Source organism: Nansenia antarctica (assembly GCF_963989245.1).
Source record: "Nansenia antarctica genome assembly, chromosome: 2".
NCBI lineage: Eukaryota > Metazoa > Chordata > Actinopteri > Argentiniformes > Microstomatidae > Nansenia > Nansenia antarctica.
The window spans coordinates 59,538,329-59,559,552 of NC_137675.1; the positions used below are offsets into that span (position 1 = coordinate 59,538,329).

The window sequence follows — 21,224 nt, forward strand, 5'->3', positions numbered from 1 at the left end:
CTTGGGTGGGATCATCGCGTCGCGTCACCTGCACATCGAACTCCTCAACAACGTCCTCCGCTCACCCATGTCCTTCTTTGAGTGCACCCCCACTGGGAACCTCCTCAACCGCTTCGCTAAAGAGATCGACGCCATCGACTGTATGATCCCCGACGGTCTGAAGATGATGCTGGGATACCTGTTCAAGCTACTGGAGGTCTGCATCATCGTCCTCATGGCCACGCCCTTCGCAGCCGTGGCGATCCTCCCCCTCACGCTGCTCTATGCCTTCATACAGGTACGCTACTGTACGTGTAGAGCCTGACCTTCATACAGGTACACTACTGTACGTGTAGAGGCTGACCTTCATACAGGTACACTAATGTACAGTATGTGTAGAGGCTGACCTTCATACAGGTACACTACTGTACGTGTAGAGGCTGACCTTCATACAGGTACACTAATGTATGTGTAGAGGCTGACCTTCATACAGGTACACTACTGTACGTGTAGAGGCTGACCTTCATACAGGTATGCTACTGTACGTGTAGAGCCTGACCTTCATACAGGTACACTACTGTACGTGTAGAGCCTGACCTTCATACAGGTACACTACTGTACGTGTAGAGGCTGACCTTCATACAGGTACACTAATGTACGTGTAGAGCCTGACCTTCATTAATGTACTGGATATATCATATTTAGAGAACATGAAGGAAATACAATTATTCTTGCAACATCATGTGACTCTGTGATGTCGTCGTCTCTCTGTTAGGAACATCTTCCTCCATTGTTGCTTTATGTTCCTTTTCTACTTTATCAAATGTACTGTCTGCTCTGTTTTCTCATCTATTTTGTCTCTCTGTCACTCCCTCCTTCCTTCCCTCCTCCCTCCTTCCTTCCCTTCTCCCTCTCCGTAGAGTTTCTACGTAGCCACGTCATGTCAGTTGCGGCGGTTGGAGGCGGTGAGTCGCTCGCCCATCTACACCCACTTCAATGAGACGGTGCAGGGGGCCAGTGTGATCCGAGCCTTCAGAGAGCAGCCACGCTTCATACTGCAGGCCAACGGCCGCATAGACCACAACCAGACCTCCTACTTCCCACGCTTCGTAGCCACCAGGTCAGACACCCTACACATATTCACATTATTGTTCATGTATTTCCTCTTAATCTTTCTTACCAATGTCAAGATGTTTAAGCATAATTGACACATGAATTGCTAAATTGGCTGTACTTTGGGCCTGATAGCCCACTTCATAATCAGAAAAGACAAACTAATTAGCTGCATGTGTATGTGTGTGTGTGTGTGTGTGTGTGTGTGTGTGTGTGTGTGTGTGTGTGTGCGCGTGTGCGTGTGAGTGCGTGCCTGTGTGTGTGTGTGTGCACTCAGGTGGCTGGCAGTGAATCTGGAGTTCCTGGGGAATCTGTTGGTCCTGGCAGCTGCAATCCTGTCTGTGAGGGGCAGAGACTACCTCAGCCCGGGCATCGTGGGACTAGCCGTGTCACACTCCCTTCAGGTCTGCCACGGCCTCACATCACCTAGCGTTGATAAAGATTGTTTAGGTCTTTTTTGTAGAGAGCTCTTTCTTCAACTCAAAGCTGCTACATAGAGAGCTGTGTTGGTGAAAGAGAGTGAAATATTTGAAGCAAGGGTATTGACTATGAACAGTTATTAACTACACTTTCGTGTGTTTGTGCAAGATGCACAAAAAAAATCACATATGTATATGAATACATAGAAAGCTGCCTCTAAACTTGATCTTACCTGTGTGGTGTGATCTGTAGGTGACAGCGATCCTAAGCTGGATTGTTCGGTCTTGGACAGATGTGGAGAACAACATTGTGTCGGTGGAGAGAGTGAAAGAGTATGCTGAGACGTCAAAGGAGGTGAGAGACTGAAAACGACTGAACTCTTATAAGGGTCTTTATTTGCCTGGAAGGATAGTGGAAGGACACTGTGTTCTGCTAGCTCAGCTGCTAATGTTGTTTGACATAATTAGCACCAGGCAGTTGATATGGTCCTTACAGAATGCCCCCCTGTAGTGTGCAAAAGAATGTTTAAAAAAATTGTGGAATGTTATGTTCAGGCATTCTCAAAGTCTTAATAGAGAAAAGGAGCATTAACTACTACAAACCCATCAGCATACAAACCTTTGGTTCAAGGTTTTGTATTAACCCTGTGTGGTTGTAATGGTTCTGTTTTGGCCCACTCTGCAGGCTCCATGGACCATAGAGGGGAGCATGCTACCCTTGGCCTGGCCTGAAACGGGGACCATAGAGTTTGAGGACTACGGACTGCAGTATCGTAAGGGCCTAGACTGGGCCCTCAAAGGCATCACCCTGAGCATTCAGGAGAGAGAGAAGGTCAGCACTGGAGACAGGGGATTATATTAAAGGGGTAGTTCACCCGGCAGTCAAAGTTTGTTACCTCAAATAAATGTGGGCTATGAAAAGTCTGTATTCTAAATATTATTTATATTATATTGAGGATATTATAATGGTTCTGTACATCTCCTCCAAATTAGCAGGCCTAAAAAGATGACCTTTCCCATTAATTAGTTTGAGAAGGACAATATGAATCAAACATTTAGAAAGAGAAAAACACTTTTGCTTGTGATTTAATTTCTAGGTTGGACTCGTTGGAAGAACTGGAGCTGGAAAGTCGTCCTTGGCATTGGGAATTTTCCGGATTCTGGAGGCAGCAAAGGGAGAGATCTACATTGACGGCATAAACATTGCTCAGATCGGACTACACGACCTCCGCTCCAGGGTTACCATAATTCCACAGGTAAAACTTGTGTGTGTGCTCCCAACTATACATTATGAACACCAACACACATTTACACTTTCCTACATAAGGTGAAATAAAATGTTAAATTGACACACACAACAGAATTACGCACACATTAGGTTTGTATTACCTATCAACGTAGACACACAATGTAGACAAACCACGTTTTTACACCTTTCTGCACACACACACACACACACACACACACACACACACACACACACACACACACACACACACACACTGTTGCACCACTCTGATTGGTTTCTCTCACTTCCAGGACCCAGTGCTGTTCTCAGGGTCTCTGAGGATGAATCTGGATCCCTTCGATGGCTACTCTGATGAGGAGGTGTGGAAGTCCCTGGAGCTTGCCCATCTCAAGAGCTTTGTGTCTGGCCTGCCAGATAAGCTCAACCATGAGTGCTCTGAAGGAGGAGAGAACCTCAGGTATGACAGCCTAGAGATACTCCCTAGAGAAGTCTACATGGGCATGAGTACACCATTCATTACCCAACATGTCCTCTGAGCATTCTCTCTCTTGACATTCTCTCTCTTTACATTATCTCTCTTTACATTCTCTCTCTTTATATTCTCTCTCTTTACATTCTCTCCATCTCTCCAGTCTGGGTCAGCGCCAGCTGGTGTGTCTGGCCAGAGCTCTCCTGAGGAAGACCAAGATCCTGGTTCTGGACGAGGCCACAGCTGCTGTGGACCTGGAGACAGACAATCTGATCCAGTCCACCATCCGCACCCAGTTTGAGGACTGTACTGTTCTGACCATCGCCCATAGACTCAACACCATCATGGACTACACCAGGTAATGTACAGTATACACACACACACACACACACACACACTCAAGCATGTATGCACACATATACATATGTTACGGTACATGTGGGAATATGGTACATGTTGGAAAACTAGGGTTAGGGTTAGGTGCTACGTCGACTTGGTACATGCTGGCATGTCTTACCCTAACCCTAACCCTAACCCTACCCCTACCCCTAACCCTAACCATAGCACCCTAGCACCTAACCCTAACCCTAGTTTTCCCACATGTACCGTATTCCCACATATACCGTAACACATACATACCTGCACATTCTACATTATGATGAACCATATTTATTTCCAGATCAAATGAAAATAGCCATAGTCATACCTCTATATAAAACTGTCATACCTCTATATAAAACTGGTGTAAACACCACTTCACAAACTACAGACCTGTCTCTTTACTTCCACAATTCTCCAAAATATTATAAAAACTCTTCAACAACAGACTGGACACATTTTTAGAAAATCACACATTACTTACAGACAGTCAATATGGATTCAGATCAAAAAGATCAACATCATTGGCAATAATAGAATCAATTGAGGAAATCACAAATGCTATTCATTATTGTTGCTTTATCTTGTTTTGCACATATTTGAAATAAACACATCAATCAATTTTTACCAGAATTGATGTTGTATATGTTCCCCCTCTCTCTCCAGGGTGATTGTGATGGACCGAGGCTGTATCACAGAGATGGACTCCCCCTCCAACCTCATCTCCCAGCGCGGTCAGTTCTACAGCATGTGCCAGGAGGCCGGCCTAGTCTGAGCCCTCCCTAGTCAGGAGGCTCCTGAAGCAGGCAAACCCAGCCACAGCCACCCCGTACCCCACATCCACTGGTGGAAGACTGGTAGGGGCCAGGCAGTTGGACTGGAAGCACCCCAAGAGCACAAAAGACTCTCCAAAGACTAGAGCCGTTTAAACAGCCTTATTTCCACCAGGGACAGGACGACTAAAAACAATCATAGGATTGTGGTTGTGTCTAAGACTGTGTAGTGAAAGCCAAAGACACTTTTTAGAGCATCTTAAATGGATACTACGTTGTTTTGTTTTTTACTTTGAACAGCCATAGGATATGACATCATGGGTATCCTGCCCTTGACCTTGTGTTGGGACACTTGTGTGTGCAGCACAGAGGAGAGGAGAGGGAGGAACCAACGACAGGGATGCTCAGTAAAGAAATGTGGGAGAATGCATACATGCACACACACACACACACACACACACACACACACACACACACAACACGGTGACATGACTCTGCTATTATATTATTCAAATACGTTTCAAGATCCTCCATATAATAAGCAGATTTTCATTTGCTAGGTTCTTCACAAAAAAATCACAAAAACCAGCACGTCTGAGAAACAGCATAGTTTTATGAAACAGCATAATTTTAGGCTTCTGGTCAATTTTCCTCGGCAGCAAGAGCTATTACAGGTCACTCCTAGAGTATTTCAAATACCCATTCCTTCACATACCAAGAGTGATTTTTCAGGGGAGCTTCGTAGCATTTCTATCATCTGAGGTCCAATGTAGGTCACTATTGTAAAAGTTAATTTCTTCCTTGTGAGGTACCTGACTAAACAAAGATTAGATAAATAAACAATTTAATGGGTAACTCTTGTCCACACTAGCAGTGTTTACGACCATATGAATCTACCGAAATCTTCAAACATTTCTAACACATGGGGGGCAGAAGTATCAATATTATCTAGAAATAATAGAATGTCATCAGCATATAATGAGATGTGGTGGCTATGATCTAGAATTGAAATAGGGGAAATGCAAGTACTCTGTCTGATGGCCTGGGCTAAGGGCTCAAGAGAGAGACAGAACAGGAATGGTGACAATGGGCAGCCCTGCCTAGCCGAGCGCTCCAGTTGGATTGGAGGGGAAATAATATTGCCTGTGAGAACAGAAGCGGTTGGTGCATTATACAAAGTCTTAATCATAGCAATGAAATGAACCACAAAGCCAAGATGGTCTAAAACAGCCCACATGTAGTTCCATTCAAGCCGATCGAAAGCCTTCTCAGCGTCAAGCGAAAATACTGCACAAGGGCTGAGAGAGCTATCGGTTAAATTGATGATATGAAGCAGTCTGCGCATATTGTCAGATGCAAGGCGTCCCTTCATGAACCCTGTCTGGTCTTCACTGATCAAGGCGTCTGTTACAGCCTCCAATCGTATAGCCAAAACCTTAGCATACAGTTTCTGGTCACACGAGATCAGGGAGATAGGCCTGTAGCTAGAGCACTCCAAAGAGTCTCTCCCCTTTTCTTTTTTTTTTTTTTAATTTGTTTTTCAGATTTTATCCCTTTTTCACCCAATTTGGTATCCAATTGAACCCAACCTAGCATCCAATTATCCCCTGCCTATTGCGTAGGATCCGCCGCACGACCCCGTGGCCGGCAGCCCCAGAGGAGATCGCCGGGCAGACTAGCTGACTGGCTCCTCGAGCCCGACACCGTTATTCCGGCACCCAGGGGGTGGTGTTGCGCGACGGATCCTTGTCCGGAAATAGTCCTATACCCCCCTTTGGGAGCGGCCGCTCAAAATGCCGCTCCCTGTGTGCCCTGGCCATATCCGGGTCTGGCGAGACCGGGATTCGATCCCAGTCCCCGGTGGGCAGCTTGCACTAGTGGCTAGTGCTTAGACCGCTGCGCCACCGCGGGGCGACAGTCTCTCCCCTTTTTTAACAAAAGAGAGATAAGGGCAACTTTTTGATCTCTGTGAAAATCACCTCTGGATATAGCATCATTAAAGGAGTCCATAATAAGAGGACCTATCAAATCCCAAAGTACTAGATACAGTTCTGGTGGAAGACCATCTAAGCCCGGCGATTTTCCTTTCTGTAAAGATTGAAGGGCATTGTGTAGCTCCTTCAAGTCAAGAGGGCAGTCAAGAACCGCCCTTTCAGTCTGTGATATCTTAGGTAAATTGAGGCCATGAAGGAACACCTTGCAGCGAGATGTATCATAATCTATGTCAGATTGGTACAGGTTGGAGTAAAATGTTTGAAATATACTATTCACAGCTTGGGGAGCAGTATGAACAGTGCCCGCAGAATCTCTAATAGCATTTATAGAGGCTTTGCTTTCATTCTCCTTCAGTCTCAGTGCCAATAAGCGGCTGGGCCTTTCAGCATCAAAATAATATCTCTGTCTCGTTCTATGAAAGATAAATTCAGCCTTTGAGAGAGATATAGCATTATATTCTCCTTTGAGACAAGCGAGCCGTGTGGCTTGATCTTCTGTAAAATTTTGTTTTTGTAAATTTTCTACTGTTTTTATTTCCTTCTCTAGCTCATTAAAACGCTTGTTACGTGCTTTAGAGAGAGTGGAGGAGAACGAAATACAAAGGCCCCTGAGAAAACATTTGGTTGTTTCCCACAAAATTTGAGGATTGTCACACTGTGCTCTGTTTATAGCAAGAAATACTTCAAGTTCAGCTTTGAGAAAGATCGAAAAGTCAGGGTTTGTCAACAAAGTGGTGTTAAACCGCCACCTAGTGGCCTTGTCAGTATTAGCAGAGAGCTGAATCTTGCATGCCACAGGTGAGTGATCAGACAACAGTATTGGCAGAATATCAATTGGGGACATGGAGGGAATGAGGGATGGGCTTACAAAAATAAAATCAATTCTGGAAAAAGATTTATGTCTGTTAGAATAAAATTCTCCACACATCAACAACGTTTAGATCCATTATAAATGCATTTAGAAATGCAGTTGATTGTGAGCTTACATTAACTGGAGAGGACCTGTCTAATGAGGGATCGAGGACAGAATTGAAGTCACCACCTACTATTAAATGATAGCCTACAGAGTTTTCTAACAATGTGTTACTGATATCTGGTAGAAATTCTGCGTCGACTTCATTAGGGGCATAAATGGAGGCTAGCATCAATTTAACCTGGTTTATTCTCGTCTTTATGTAAACAAATCGGCCCTGTTTCTCACTTCTTATCTGATCAAGAGTCAAATGCAACCGCCTGTCAACCAAGACGAGCACACCCCGGGTCTTATTTTGAGCGCAAGAGTGCGCAATAACTTTAAAATATGTGTTCTGAAAACGTGTAACGTCACATTCCTTAAGATGTGATTCCTGTATTAGAGCTATGGAGACTTTCTTACGGTGGAGGAATTCTAGAATCCGCGTTCTCTTTATAGCCGAGTTAAGCCCGTTCACATTCCAGCACATAACAGTTAGGTCAGACGCCATAGGATTCTAATGAACAAATACAGAAAATCAGAATGAAATGATAGTTCTGGTCATGACTACTTAGTATTTCTATCAGTACAGTAAAAGTCCAATCCGTTACGCGACTTGTCCGTTGGGAGGGGGAGGGAGAAAAATAAATGAAGAGAAAAATACAATGTACAAAAAAGTTAGCAAACCGCGAAGGTAACCTACAGGCTTGCCAAAACATAAACATTCTCTGAGACGTGACTCAGTCTATTGCAACGCTGTAGCCCACAAATCGGCTCAATACACCACCTGCTAGTTATAACAATGAGTCTTTATCGAACTTAAAGAATCATATCATCCCCTCAAAAAAAAAGGTAGCCTAGACATGGCATTAAATAATGAAAACAACGGGATATCATAGATTAGGAAAGGCTGCAGACCCATGGCATGCGCATCCTTGATAACCGTGTTGAACCCCTTCCTCTTGGTTGTAGTTGGGGCACTGTAGTCTGGGAAGAACAGGAGGGTGGATTTGTCTTGCTTCACTGGATATGCCTTCCTAGCTTCTTTTAGGATGGTGGTCCTGTCCTGCCATCTCAATAGACGGAAGATGAGGGTACGGGGGCGATTGCTGTTTTGCTCGCGGCCGTTATATATGCGGTGAGCACGGTCGATCTCGATGACTCGGCCAGCCAAGGAGGGAATCCACTTCACCAGGTTAGCTTTGAAGTAGCCTGCAGCATCAGAGCCCTCCAACGACTCTGGTAAGCCTACCAGACGTAGATTATTTCGCCGAGCCCTATCTTCCATGTCAGCTGTTTTCTCTGTGAGTTGTTCCACCTGCTTTCGGAGTTCAGCAATGCTATGTCTGTCCTCGCGCACAGCCAACTGAACGGAGTCTATGCGGCTCTGGGTCTTTTGGGCTAGCTTAGCTTGGTGCTCGATATCCGTTTTCATACCTCGGACATACTCGTTGGTCTTTTCGATGTCGATTTTGATTGAGCAAAGCTGAGGGGTTAGGATGGAATCCACAGCATCTTTGATGGCCGAGGTAATAGCTGTGTTCAGGATGGATTGCTGTTATTGCAGCGCTAGCCTGATACCGTCAGCAATGGCGGCGGCGAGGTCTTCTTTAGAGATGGATGTATCTTTAAATTTCTTCTTAGTTGGAGAGTTTTCACCCTCTCTTTTGCGACTTCCCGTAGCAGGGGATGTGTTCATTGCTGTTTCTAATATAGTATTCGATAAATTGTAAAGTATTAGTGCAATTAAGTGGCAAAGTGAGCAGACAAGAAGACTACGTGTGCATCGTCAACGAGTGGTCACGTGACTCCTCTCCAGGGCCAGCTCTGAAGACGTTGTAGAGGGGGACTGATTAACAGAACTGAATAGTGAATTGTGTATTCTGTACAGTATGAACGTGGGGAAAAAATAAAGTTTTTACTTTAGTGGGAACAGTTCTCTTACCTTTACTATATTTCTCAAATTTCTGTGGGCTGTAGGCTATAATGGCCAACAATAACTGTTAAGGAAATGCTGTTTTTATGCAAGTTTGTAAGAACATTCTAAATTATTTCTATGCTCTGTATGGCTTTCTTATTTTAATATTTTCCAGAATAACTGGAAGAATGTATCATAAACCACTCACTCAGTACAAATCACAAACAGCTATTGTAATATAGTCATTTCCCACCACTAACCACATAACTGTAAGTTATCTCATCTCAGACCTTGGGATAAAAGACTATAGATATCAAGAACCTTTACTCTCTCACACATCATCAGTGGACCTATCCATCTCTCGCAGTATAACATGCCAGATGTTGCCACACTGAGTTTTCTTGAAAACAATTCCTGGTAGAAGACTTAGGTTTCAGATCTAGAATCAGTGTATCCACCCTAAATAAAAAGGTGTAGCGTGTGCACTTTGAGTCTGTCAAGAGAGACTACTCTCAATCTGGAATGAGTATATTGTATATCATTGTATATCATTTTATTTAATGAAAGACAATTTACATTGTAAAAAAAGACAAAGCCCCAATTACAATTATACAATACCATGATCTATGACATCAGCACTTAAGACTGTAGTCATGGGTAGGAGAGTAGTGAATAAGACCACAGCCTAGTAAGTAAGTTTACAGTATGGTACAGTATGTATCCCAGAAGCTATTGCTCTGTTCAGGCACATGTCCTGAAACACTTGCAGTGTTGATGATCTTTGACTGCATTTGGAATCTGATTGGTCTATTCTGGGTGACATAGCCTGCCTGATACAGGAAGTCCTCCAGCGATAGTTTGCGGATGGACATGAGCAGACCCCTGCTGATGCGGTAGGTGTGGTCTTCATCAAAACTTGTCAGATCCTCATGCTGGGTCACATAGACCTTTTCCACCTGCAGGTTCTGGCGCAGGCTGATGATGACACGATCCATATTGCTGCCATCTATTTCACCAGTATAGTCCTCTATGACGTATTCAGGGAGTTCATCGGATGCTTCGTGGTGCAGGTTACCCACTTCATAGTAACGGTAGCCCTCTTCAGGGAGCAACTTGATACAGACATTGTATTCACATTCCAATCTATTCATGAAGTAATGGAAGCCAAAGTCTCCATTATTTGGATGGTTCTCTATGTCCATCTGTTTGTTGTTGTCAAAGTCGATGTATTCGTTAGCGAACCAGTAGAGGAGCTTCAGACCGTGTCTGGGCCAGGGACGACCAAACTCAGACTGTTTCAGCTCCCCAATAGTGTTTAGTGTTTGAACCATGGTACACCTGAGAAAGAGACAGAAAGACATTGATGGGGAGATGAGAGACGGGCGGTGAAATATACAGGTACAAACACACAGAGCAACATAAACATTAGATCACTCACAAACACTACTTGCAAAAGTTACTGTCGTTTACTAATGATGAGGTATGAACAGAGACACTCAAAATCATGCTGTACTACTGTTATGCATATATTAATGTATTTTGTTATCATACCTTGATTATGGAGTCTTTTGATACAGGTCTTATTTCTTTGAACCTCTTTATGTCGTCTGAATCTTTGTATCTGTCTGCGTATGTGAGATGTAATGTAATCCTTTGTCAGCTCTGCTTCTTGTCTTTGTGATTGTCCTTTCTTACCCTGTGCTACATGGGGGCAGAACTACCCTAGCAGAGTTGCTAGGAATTGAAACCGAAAGTTATCTGGCTCTTGGCTGCACTCAGGGTTGCCAGATGGGGCGGGTTACCGCTGAATGGACGTTTGATCACACTGGGCTGTAAAAAAACTAACATTTGTGAGGTAATTATTAATTATTCAAACAGATAAAAAGATGATGTACATAGATTATATTTTGTCAATTTCCTTCACTTTGTCCTCCATGGTTAAGTAATGTAAGGCCTCTACATCTACAGTATGCTGGGACATCTAGTTAGTTTAGTGGCTAAATGGCAATGGCACTTTCTACCTTCTTTACCCACAGAAAATGGTCAATACTACCCACTACTCATTTCAAAATAATATAACATATGTTTTATACATAAGATACAACAAAAAGAAAACAGAGAGTCAGTGTACAACTTTGAAATAATAAAACTAATAGGAGTTAGTATTAAATGCTTTGAAAGAGAAATGGCTTTGAGAGAGAGTAATCGGGGTGCAGGTGGGGGGGAAGGTTGCTGGGGAGAGATGGGAGTGTGGGGTTGTCCTCATGTAACGGAGTAGAAAGAACAGTTAAATTATTGCTAAAATAGAGCTAAACTGCGCCCTCTAGGGGTTTAATGTAAATACAGCTGTACAGTGCAATAGTAACGTGATCTCGCTCAGTTCATCTCTAAACACTGATGCGGTAGGTCATGTTTTCTGCAGGGTCTGAGATCGCATATAATTTAAGAGATTATTAATGTACCTATGTTTTATTTGAATGTTTGATGATTAAGATAGCTGTTTTGAGTTTCCCCATTTCTAGTATTTTAGTTTGGAACATATCATAGCATTGGTAAAATGAGTTTTCTGTTGTTAGCATTGATGACGCTAATGTGACTGTTCGTGTGTAATATCATTTTAGAAATTAGACCAATGACCCTGCACGTTCCGTTGATGAAGTTGAAGTTGATGCACTGTACATATTTTTCGACAGGTAATATTATTATTTTTGTGTTATTGTATGTCTGTTGTTCTTTTAGTAGACTGTATTCTATGAGGAGGTTGGATTTTCCACCTCACAAGTTTGCACCACGCTCGCAGCTAGCCAACAGTCAGGTTGCAGCCATGTGTTGCACGTGGTGTGCATGCGTGTATTCCAGTTGCGCTGTTTTTCTATGCATTGTATTGTTATTGTTAATATATATATAATTGATTGTTTGACTGTTCAAATACCACTATACGATCACACAAGTGAGGATTTATGTAGTCTACACATTTTGTATTTTTGTTTCATATTATTGTTATAATTTGTGTAGTATGAGTGACTACTGTATGTGCAGTTCATCTCTAAACACTGATGCGAAATTAGACCAATGACCCTGCACGTTCCGTTGATGAAGTTGATGCACTGTACATATTTTTCGACAGAATAAATGAACGTGAACCATACAGCTGAGCAGTGATTCATGTAAAGATACATTGGTGCCGTGACCTATGGACCTGAAGTCAACTCTTCACCTTGACCCGGGACCACTCTGCTGGACCACTCTGCTGGACCGCTCCTGCGTGCTGTCTGGTGGGCGGCGTATGGTTTCACTCAGTTCATTCAGTAATGTTATGCACAAGTGATTTGTTTAATTAATGTGATCACACATGTGATTTATTTTTGTTTTATTGCTGTTTTGGTGAAATTTTTCTTTACTGGTCTTTTATCTGATTAGTCTGTATAGTACTGTTTTATTGAATTGTAATTCAACATGAGCTACAGACCAGGATGTTTCAGTACGCCACTAGGCAGTAGCATTGGGAGGGGTAGAGCGATGCTCCTCAGTGGAGGTAGGGGGATTCCAGTGTTTCAGATTCAGATTCAGATTCAGATAACGTTTATTGCCATTATGCATACACATATAGGAATTTGCTTCGGCATTACAGTAAGTGCGTTTATACTTTTTTCACGTGTATACAAAAACAAATGCAAAAAACAGGACAACACAGGACAGACAACAGTGCATTGGATAGTGCAACATATATAAAGTGCAGTGCAGAGTTTTTACAGTGAGTCCAGTGCATATTCAGTCCTGGGCAGACTTGGGGGCGGGGGGGAGGGGGAAGCCAGAGTCATTTATCAGCCTGGCGGCTGAGGGGAAGAAACTGAGCCTGTGGCGGGCCTTCAGTGCCTTAGGCAGCCGCAACCTTCTTCCAGAGGGAAGCAGGGTGAGGAGGCCGTGGCCGGGGTGGAAGGGGTCGGCCATGATCTTTGAGGTTTGATAGTTGAGGTTTGATAGTCCTGTTCAGGGGGGTGATGTTCATGTTGTGGGTAGTCAGGATGCTGCTGGGGCCCTTTCAGTTAGTGGGGACACAGTTCCTTCTCAGAGCCGCAACATTGATCATGCACCGAGCACACAGGTCAGTGATACCCCATCCCCAATCTCTGCTTACCAGTTACCTGATGTAGTGAGCCAGATGAGTGACATAATTAGAGATGTTGGTCTACAGCTGGCAGATAGCATACTTGCACGCCTTGACTCAACGCTACCCCCTCTTAGCACTGCACATGTACAGACCAAGCCCACTGATACATCCACCCAGAGTCTAGACCTGTCCCAAGTCCAGTTGGTACCTCACAGGAGGGTGAAGGAGCCTCCAACTTTCAGAGGGGATGATAAGGACGCAGTGAATGTGCGTGAGTGGGAAGACATAATGATGATGATGAGATAATGTTTATTGCCATTTATGCATACACATTAAGCATACACATATAGGAATTTGACTTGGCGTTACAGTAAGAGCATTTCTAAATGCAATGCAAACAAAACAACACAGGACAGACAGCAGTGCAGACAGAACACAACAAACTGTAAAACCATAGCTGCCATGTGCGGCGCTGTAATAATGAGGAGTTATGTGAAGAAGGCGAACATCAGAGCAGATCAGCAGGCGGAAGAAATACTCACCCATCTCAGGGGCAGGGCTAAGGATGTAGTGAAGTATGGGACGAGGAGCAGTGGCATTAATGTCGCTGAAAACCCGGAGGCCATCTATGGTCTTCTACGTAAGCATTTTGCTGCTGTTCCCTGTTCACCTATCCCCCTAGCCGACTTCTACACCACGCTGCCGAAGAGTGGTGAGGATGCGTATGACTACTGTCTACGCCTCAATCAAGCTGCAGATGTTGCCACTGATCGCCTCAAAGAACAAGGTAAAACACTTGCCCTCTCCTGGAGGTGACACGTATGTTCATCAGGAACTGTCCATCCAAAGAGCTTGCCATGACCTTCAGATCAAAGATGATCGATAAGTGGACTGCTGAAGAGGTCCAAGATGTACTTGACGAGTTCCACACTCAGGTGTGCTCGAACGGTGCTGCCGCAGCCGTGAGTAAAAGGCCCAGTGAGGGTGTGCTAGTGAACAGAGTTGAGATGTCAGGCACTGATATGTGTTCACCTGAAAAGCAGGATACTCGCCCAGACAAGGGGGCAGAGGCCTTTGAACGTATCATCTCAATGCTAGAGAAAGTCCTATTGGAGAAGTCTGCTCCTGCTAAGGCCATGTCGAACAAGCAGTATAGACCCAGCCCCCCCAGGATTGAGGGTCTGAATAACATGCCATGTGCTGTGTGTGGCGACGCTGGACACTCTGCTTGGACTCACTGCCGTGACCAGAGGCTCTGCTTCCAGTGCCATTCGCCTGGACACCCCAGATCCAAGTGTCCGATGCAGGGGCGTGCCCAGTCGGCGCAGCCGGGAAACTTATAGATCTGCATTCAGGGGAGGACTGTGCAAAAAAGAGAATGTCGTAAAGCAGAGCGCAGATGGAGAAAAACAAACCTTCAAGTCCACTATGATATCTATAAAGAGAATCTTCAAAACTATAACTTAGAAATAAGAAGCGCCAGGCAATCATTATTCTCTAAGATCATAAACAATAACATCAATAATGCCCGCATCCTTTTCAGAACTGTTGACAGACTAACAAATCCCCCAACACCCATTGCTCAGGAATTTCACTCAACTAGTAAATGCAATGAGCTTGCATCCTTTTTTAACAATAAAATAGAAACCATTAGACAAGGCATTAGGTCTTCTGTGTCAGGCATGAAAAACATGTCCCCATTAACAACCCCAAATAGGGCGGACATAACAACCATGTCACAATTTAACACCATTGATTACAAGACCCTAGATAAAATCATGTCACGTCTTAAACCAGGGGTCGGCAATTAAGTTTGGCCTCGGGTCCCAAAAAAATTGAGCCACTAGATGACGGGCCCGAACATAATCAAAGGCTAATTTAAGTAATTGATTGTTTAAAAATGTGACACGTTCTAATGCTTTGACTTTTCTTTCGAAAAATGTACACATCGCTAGTCAACTAACACAGTTTGTTTTGTGAGCCTGCTAACAATGTAAAGTAGTGTTATAGTTAACTAGGTAGCAGTCCAATCCATTGCGTTGCAGTGTTTTGGCTTGACTAGCGAGTTTGTGTTGGGATTCTCAACAACGTTGAAATGTAGTTTCACCCTTTTCCATATTTTTGAATAATAAATGTGTGGACTGACGATGTAGCGCAGCCTAACTTATTCTAATAATTATTTAACATACTGTACTTTTATTCTGATAATTATTCCCCCCTCCTCCCAGACAAGGTCACATTATTATTGGATTGGATGTTTGCGTGTCGGGTGAAGTTAGCTAAACATTTAACCTGCTAGCTAGCAAGAGAAACATAATGTCACTCTCCAAAGGTCTAAAGAGGAAAGTTGACGGTGAAAACAGGGCATTTAAAGAGGAATGGACAGCGAACTATACGTTCATCCTACCTGGTTTCATCAATGCAAAGCCGTTGTGAGACTCACATTTTACGTGCTCACAATGTTCCCTTTCTATACATGCGAGTCGTCCTTTTCGTCAATGAATGTGATAAAGACGCACGAGAGGAATCGATTGATGCATAAAAACCTTGAGAACTGCCTGCGGATTAAAGTGACGTCCATATCACCAGATATCAAGCAAATAGTGACCGATGGGAGATGCCAAGCCTGTCGTTATTGTATTTAATAACCTAATTGTATTTTGTATATTTTGAATGAATGGCTCATTGTAATTATTATCCCTAATAGCGTGTTTGCTCTGTCGTTTTAGGAGCATAGGCCTATGCACCACCACCCCTCGTCCTCCAAGATCAAGCGGATTCTGTTTGTTTTTTTGCACCGATTTTGTTGTCAATGTTTTTCAGAAAATTAAACTGAATTTGCTTTGTTACTGTTCATATGTGTTGCAGTCACATAATACGTAAACATTACGTTTGAATGATTTACTGAGCTGGTGTTATTTTTTTCAAACCACACACCGCATGTCAGCTATTTCAGCACCACGCGTTGTCCACCTACTTATGATTCACTATGAGGGGTTCAGCGTCAGTGCGCTTCGGTGCACCCCGCTGCCTGATTGTCTGTCCCTGTGTCATTCACTCTCAACATGGATAAAAGTACAATAAGCATTATTCAGGTTGAGGTAGATTCTCTATTCGGACATTATAGGCGCTATATGTGGGACTGTCGGTCAGATATTGTAAAAAAAATAAATAAAAAATAAGAATCAATATAGGCCTAATCAAAAAATATCTGCTGGGCCAAATATTATTGGTGATGGGCCAGCAATGGCCCACGGGCCGCCTATTGCCGACCCCTGTCTTAAACCATCCACCTGTGCCCTTGATGTCCTGCCAACAAGCTTTTTTAAAAACATATTTAGCTGCATGGCAGGCGAACTTATACAAATAATTAACACCTCCCTTTCATCAGGAATCTTCCCTGAAGCCCTGAAGACTGCAGTTATTAAGCCTCTACTAAAAAAGAATGGCCTAGACCCATTTGTACTAAACAACTACAGACCCATATCAAACCTTCCCTGTACAGGAACAATTATTGAAATGGTTGCCCACGAACAACTTAGCAATTATTTGACCCTAAATGATCTCTTTGATGACTTTCAATCAGGCTTTCGCCCCCTACATAGCACTGAAACGGCCCTTATTAAGGTCCTTAATGACATTCGCGTAAACACAGACTCTGGAAAAATCTCAGCTTTGGTACTACTAGATCTTAGTGCTGCCTTTGACACTGTAGACCATGACATTCTAATAGATAGACTAAAAACCTGGGTAGGACTTTCGGGCACTGCCCTAAACTGGTTTAGATCCTACCTACAGGACAGAAGCTACTATGTCTCCATTGGCAACTTTGTATCTGACCAAATTAAAATGACATGTGGGGTTCCCCAAGGGTCAATCCTTGGCCCCCTTCTATTCAATCTCTACATGCTTCCATTGGGACACATCATAAAAAAGAACAAAATTGCCTACCACAACTATGCGGATGACACTCAAATCTACATAGCCCTCTCACCGAACGACTATAGTCCCATTGACAATCTCTGTAATTGCATTGAGCAAATAAACGCCTGGATGACACAAAACTCCTCCAACTAAACAAGGACAAAACAGAGATAATTGTATTCGGTGCACCTGACAAAAGATCGAAAGTCAGTGCAAAACTTGATTCTCTCTCTCTTCACACTAAAAAAACAGGTCAGAAATATTGGTGTAATTCTAGACTCCGATCTAAACTTCAACAGCCACATAAACTCGATAACTAAATCAGCCTACTATCACCTGAAAAACATAACAAGAATGAGAGGTTTCATGTCCAAGCAAGACCTTGAAAAACTCATCCATGCATTTGTTTCGAGTAGACTTGATTATTGTAATGGTCTACTAACAGGCCTATCTAAAGGAGCTGTCCGTAAATTGCAGCTCATCCAAAACGCCGCTGCTAGGGTCCTAACAAAAACAAAGAAATTTGAACACATTACACCAATCCTGAGATCCCTGCACTGGCTACCAGTCTCTCAGAGAATTGAATTCAAAATCCTCCTAATTACATACAAATCACAAAATGGTCTTGGACCAAAATACATATCAGATCTCCTCCCACCCTATATTCCCGCAAAGTCCCTAAGGTCAGCTGAGACAAATCAGCTAATAATTCCAAGAGTAAAAACACGGTGCAGCAGCTTTCAGTCACGCTGCTGCTTGCTCCTGGAACAAACTCCCTGAAGAAATCAAACAGGCCCAAACCCTTAAAATATTTAAATCTAAGCTAAAAACCTTCATGTTTTGCACCAGTTATGATTAAACACAAACACTTCTATCAATGTATTTTTTCCATTAACTATTGTCTTAATAAATGTTTTATCTATTTACTTCTTATATTTGCTTTTATTCATTGTAATTTTTATTTTCTTATGCTCCTCTTGCTGTATTTTTAAATAATGCATGTAAAGCACTTTGAATTGCCCCTGTTGTATGAAATGTGCTATACAAATAAACTTACCTTGCCTTGCCTTGCCTTGCCAGATCCTGTTGATATCCCTCCCAATGATGAAATGGCTGATTGTGAGTCAACATACAAGTCATTCATCTCCAGGGCGCCTTCGAACAAGACTGTAGTATTTCAAGGTCTACACAGAGTCCAAAGGTCTGATAGTTTATTCTACACCACTGTCTCCGCTGCAGATGTCTCTCTTAGAGCGATGATAGACAGTGGTTCCATGGCATGCACGCTTAGCGAGGCTGCGGAGGCGCGTCTCTTGCAGCGTAACCCTGATCTGAGAGGATGCCCCGCTGATGATGTTATCATCATAGGATGTGGTGGTCATCGAGTTGTACCTAAGGCAATATACAATGTTGATGTGGTGGTGTATGACTGCAAGATGGTCATCCCAATGCTTGTGATGCCTGGACAGACCGATGACATGATACTAGGCAGTAATGCCATCAAGAAAATGCTAGAGTTGATGAGGAAGACTGACAGCTATTGGCGGCTGATATCTGAACCTGGTGGTGGCAGTGATGGGGACTGTCATCATTTCTTCTCTCTCCTTTCCAATACAGAGAGATGGAGGGGTGAGACAGTGCCTGAGAAGGTTGGCACACTGAAGCTACAACAGTGTGTGATGCTACAGCCAAATAGTGAGCATCTTGTATGGGGCAGACTCCCTGTGTCGGCACCTATATCAGAGGGCAGTACGGTGGTTGTGGAACCAACTCAGTCCAGATGGAGACCGAATAAAGTTCTGGTTGGCCGATGTGGAGCGACCGATGGCTGCCTATGAAGGTTGTGAATCCCACCGGTGAGCCGGTAGTGCTGAAGCGAAACACCAAATTGGCGGACGTGTTTCCCTGCATTGCCGCTGAAGATCTGTCCCCGCCCGACCACATTCAGTCTTCCCCACAATCCGTGACTGGTGAGTCTGTAGCAAGGCCCAAAGAAGACATCAGAAAGGCACTGGAGGAACTTGGTCTACGCGACCTAGACTTGGACGTGTGTGAAGTCTCTGACCTGTGGAGAGAGAAGCTTTGTCAGCTTGTTGTGAAATACGAGTCAATCTTTTCACGACACAAGTTGGACTGTGGTGAGGCGTCTGACTTCGTGCACAAGATACATCTGGTGGACGAGAGGCCATTTCGCCTGCCCTACCGCAGAGTGCCACCGAACCACTACGAGAAGCTGAGGTCTGCCATCGACGACATGGAGGAGAAGGGCATCATTCGTAAGTCCAACCGCGAATTTGGAAGAAGGATGGAGGGTTGCGCATCTGTACGGACTTCAGATGGCTTAATGCGAGGACAACGAAAGACGCACATCCGCTGCCTCATCAGGCTGACGCGCTGGCTGCACTAGGTGGTAATGCCTACTTCTCCACAATGGACCTTACCTCTGGTTTCTACAACGTGCCTTTACATGAGGACCACAAGAAATACACTGCGTTCTCCTCTCCCTTTGGCCTGCATGAATATAACCGGATGCCTCAAGGGTTGTCCAACAGCCCGGCTACATTCATGCGGATGATGCTCTCGATCTTTGGGGATCAGAATTTCACCAGTCTATTGTGCTACCTAGACGATGTTATGGTCTTCGCTCCTACAGAACAGCTGGCACTCGAGCGCCTAGAGATGGTTTTCTCTCGTTTAAAGTACAACAATCTCAAGTTGGCTCCAAAGAAGTGCTACCTTCTGCGGAAATCAGTACGGTTTCAATGAGTCAGGAGTGCAGACGGACCCTGGAAAGGTTGAAGCCATTAGCCAAGTACAGGTATCCGATCTGATGGACAGTGATGGGGTGTCTCCTTCACAGAAGAAGATTAGGTCCTTCTTGGGCATGATGCTTTACTATCAGCACTTCATTGAAGATTGTTCTTCTAAGGCCAGACCCCTATTCAAGCTTCTCTCTGGACAGAACGCTGGAGAAAAGGCACGCAGAGGGAGAAAACCAGTGAAGAAATGTCACAATCTTGTAAAGCTTCTTGCTTTCGAGACATTGAAGCATAATCTCCTGCATTCTGTAACCCTGGCCCATCCTGATTTCGCAAAGCCATTTATCCTAGCAGTGGATGCTTCATTCGATGGGATTGGCGCCGTCATCTCCCAGCTCCAGCCTGGTGATAAAGTTGCAAGACCAGTTGCCTTCGCTAGTAGGACGCTGTCACATGCTCAGTTGAACTATCCAGCTCACCGACTTGAGTTCCTGGCATTGAAGTGGGCTGTATGCGAGAAGTTTTCCCACTGGCTGAAGGGAGTGCATTTCACAGCGTGGTCGGATAACAACCCCTTGACCTACATCCTAACGAAGCCCAAGTTAGATGCATGCGAACAGAGGTGGGTGGCCAAACTTGCTGCATATGATTTCGATCTGAATTCCATCCCAGGGCCTAGGAACATCGTCGCTGATGCGCTGAGCCGTGAGCCATTTGTTCATTTGTTTGTGTGTGAGCCATCGCCTGGTGAGGGAGCCTTACCTGTCCTTGCTGGATGAGGTGAATGGAGTTGTGGCTGGTACGGTGCAGGACGCTTTCTGGCTGACTACCAACTGTCAAGGTGTTCAGCACACTAATAGACATAGATGAGGTCCTGAGTCCTGAGTCTTCTGGAGGTGCCATTAGTGCTGAGGAGGTGTCTGCTGTCATGGACGTCCATCGCACTGGGAGCGTTTCTCAGCTGCCCTACATTAATCCGGAGTCTCTGCAATTGCCCGAGGAAGACCCTTCCATCGCCATCCCACAGAGTCAATTGCACAATCTCCAGCAACAAGATGCTGTAGTGAGCAGGGTTCTCTTTTATATGCAGCGACATAGGAAACCAAATGCACACGAGAGAGCAGCTGAGTCTAGCTGTGTGCTCAGGCTGTTGAAACACTGGAAGAAGCTGAGAGTGCGTAGTGGA

At 44.1% G+C, this 21,224-nt stretch overlaps 1 protein-coding gene across 1 annotated transcript in view; it reads left to right on the forward strand.

Annotated features, from left to right (window-relative positions):
* Positions 1 to 4,382, forward strand: part of LOC308151278 (multidrug resistance-associated protein 1-like) — a gene marked incomplete at both ends in the record, with an annotated part of 44,572 nt that extends 40,190 nt beyond the window's left edge. Inside the window, 9 exons of the mRNA XM_080524116.1 lie at positions 1 to 277; positions 900 to 1,099; positions 1,370 to 1,496; positions 1,765 to 1,866; positions 2,197 to 2,343; positions 2,609 to 2,767; positions 3,051 to 3,217; positions 3,393 to 3,587; positions 4,274 to 4,382. The exon at positions 1 to 277 is cut by the window's left edge and continues 34 nt beyond it. Of these exons, the coding sequence (XP_080380242.1) occupies positions 1 to 277; positions 900 to 1,099; positions 1,370 to 1,496; positions 1,765 to 1,866; positions 2,197 to 2,343; positions 2,609 to 2,767; positions 3,051 to 3,217; positions 3,393 to 3,587; positions 4,274 to 4,382 (1,483 nt within the window). The remainder of the gene's footprint in view (positions 278 to 899; positions 1,100 to 1,369; positions 1,497 to 1,764; positions 1,867 to 2,196; positions 2,344 to 2,608; positions 2,768 to 3,050; positions 3,218 to 3,392; positions 3,588 to 4,273) is intronic.
* Between the last annotated feature and the right edge of the window lie 16,842 nt (positions 4,383 to 21,224).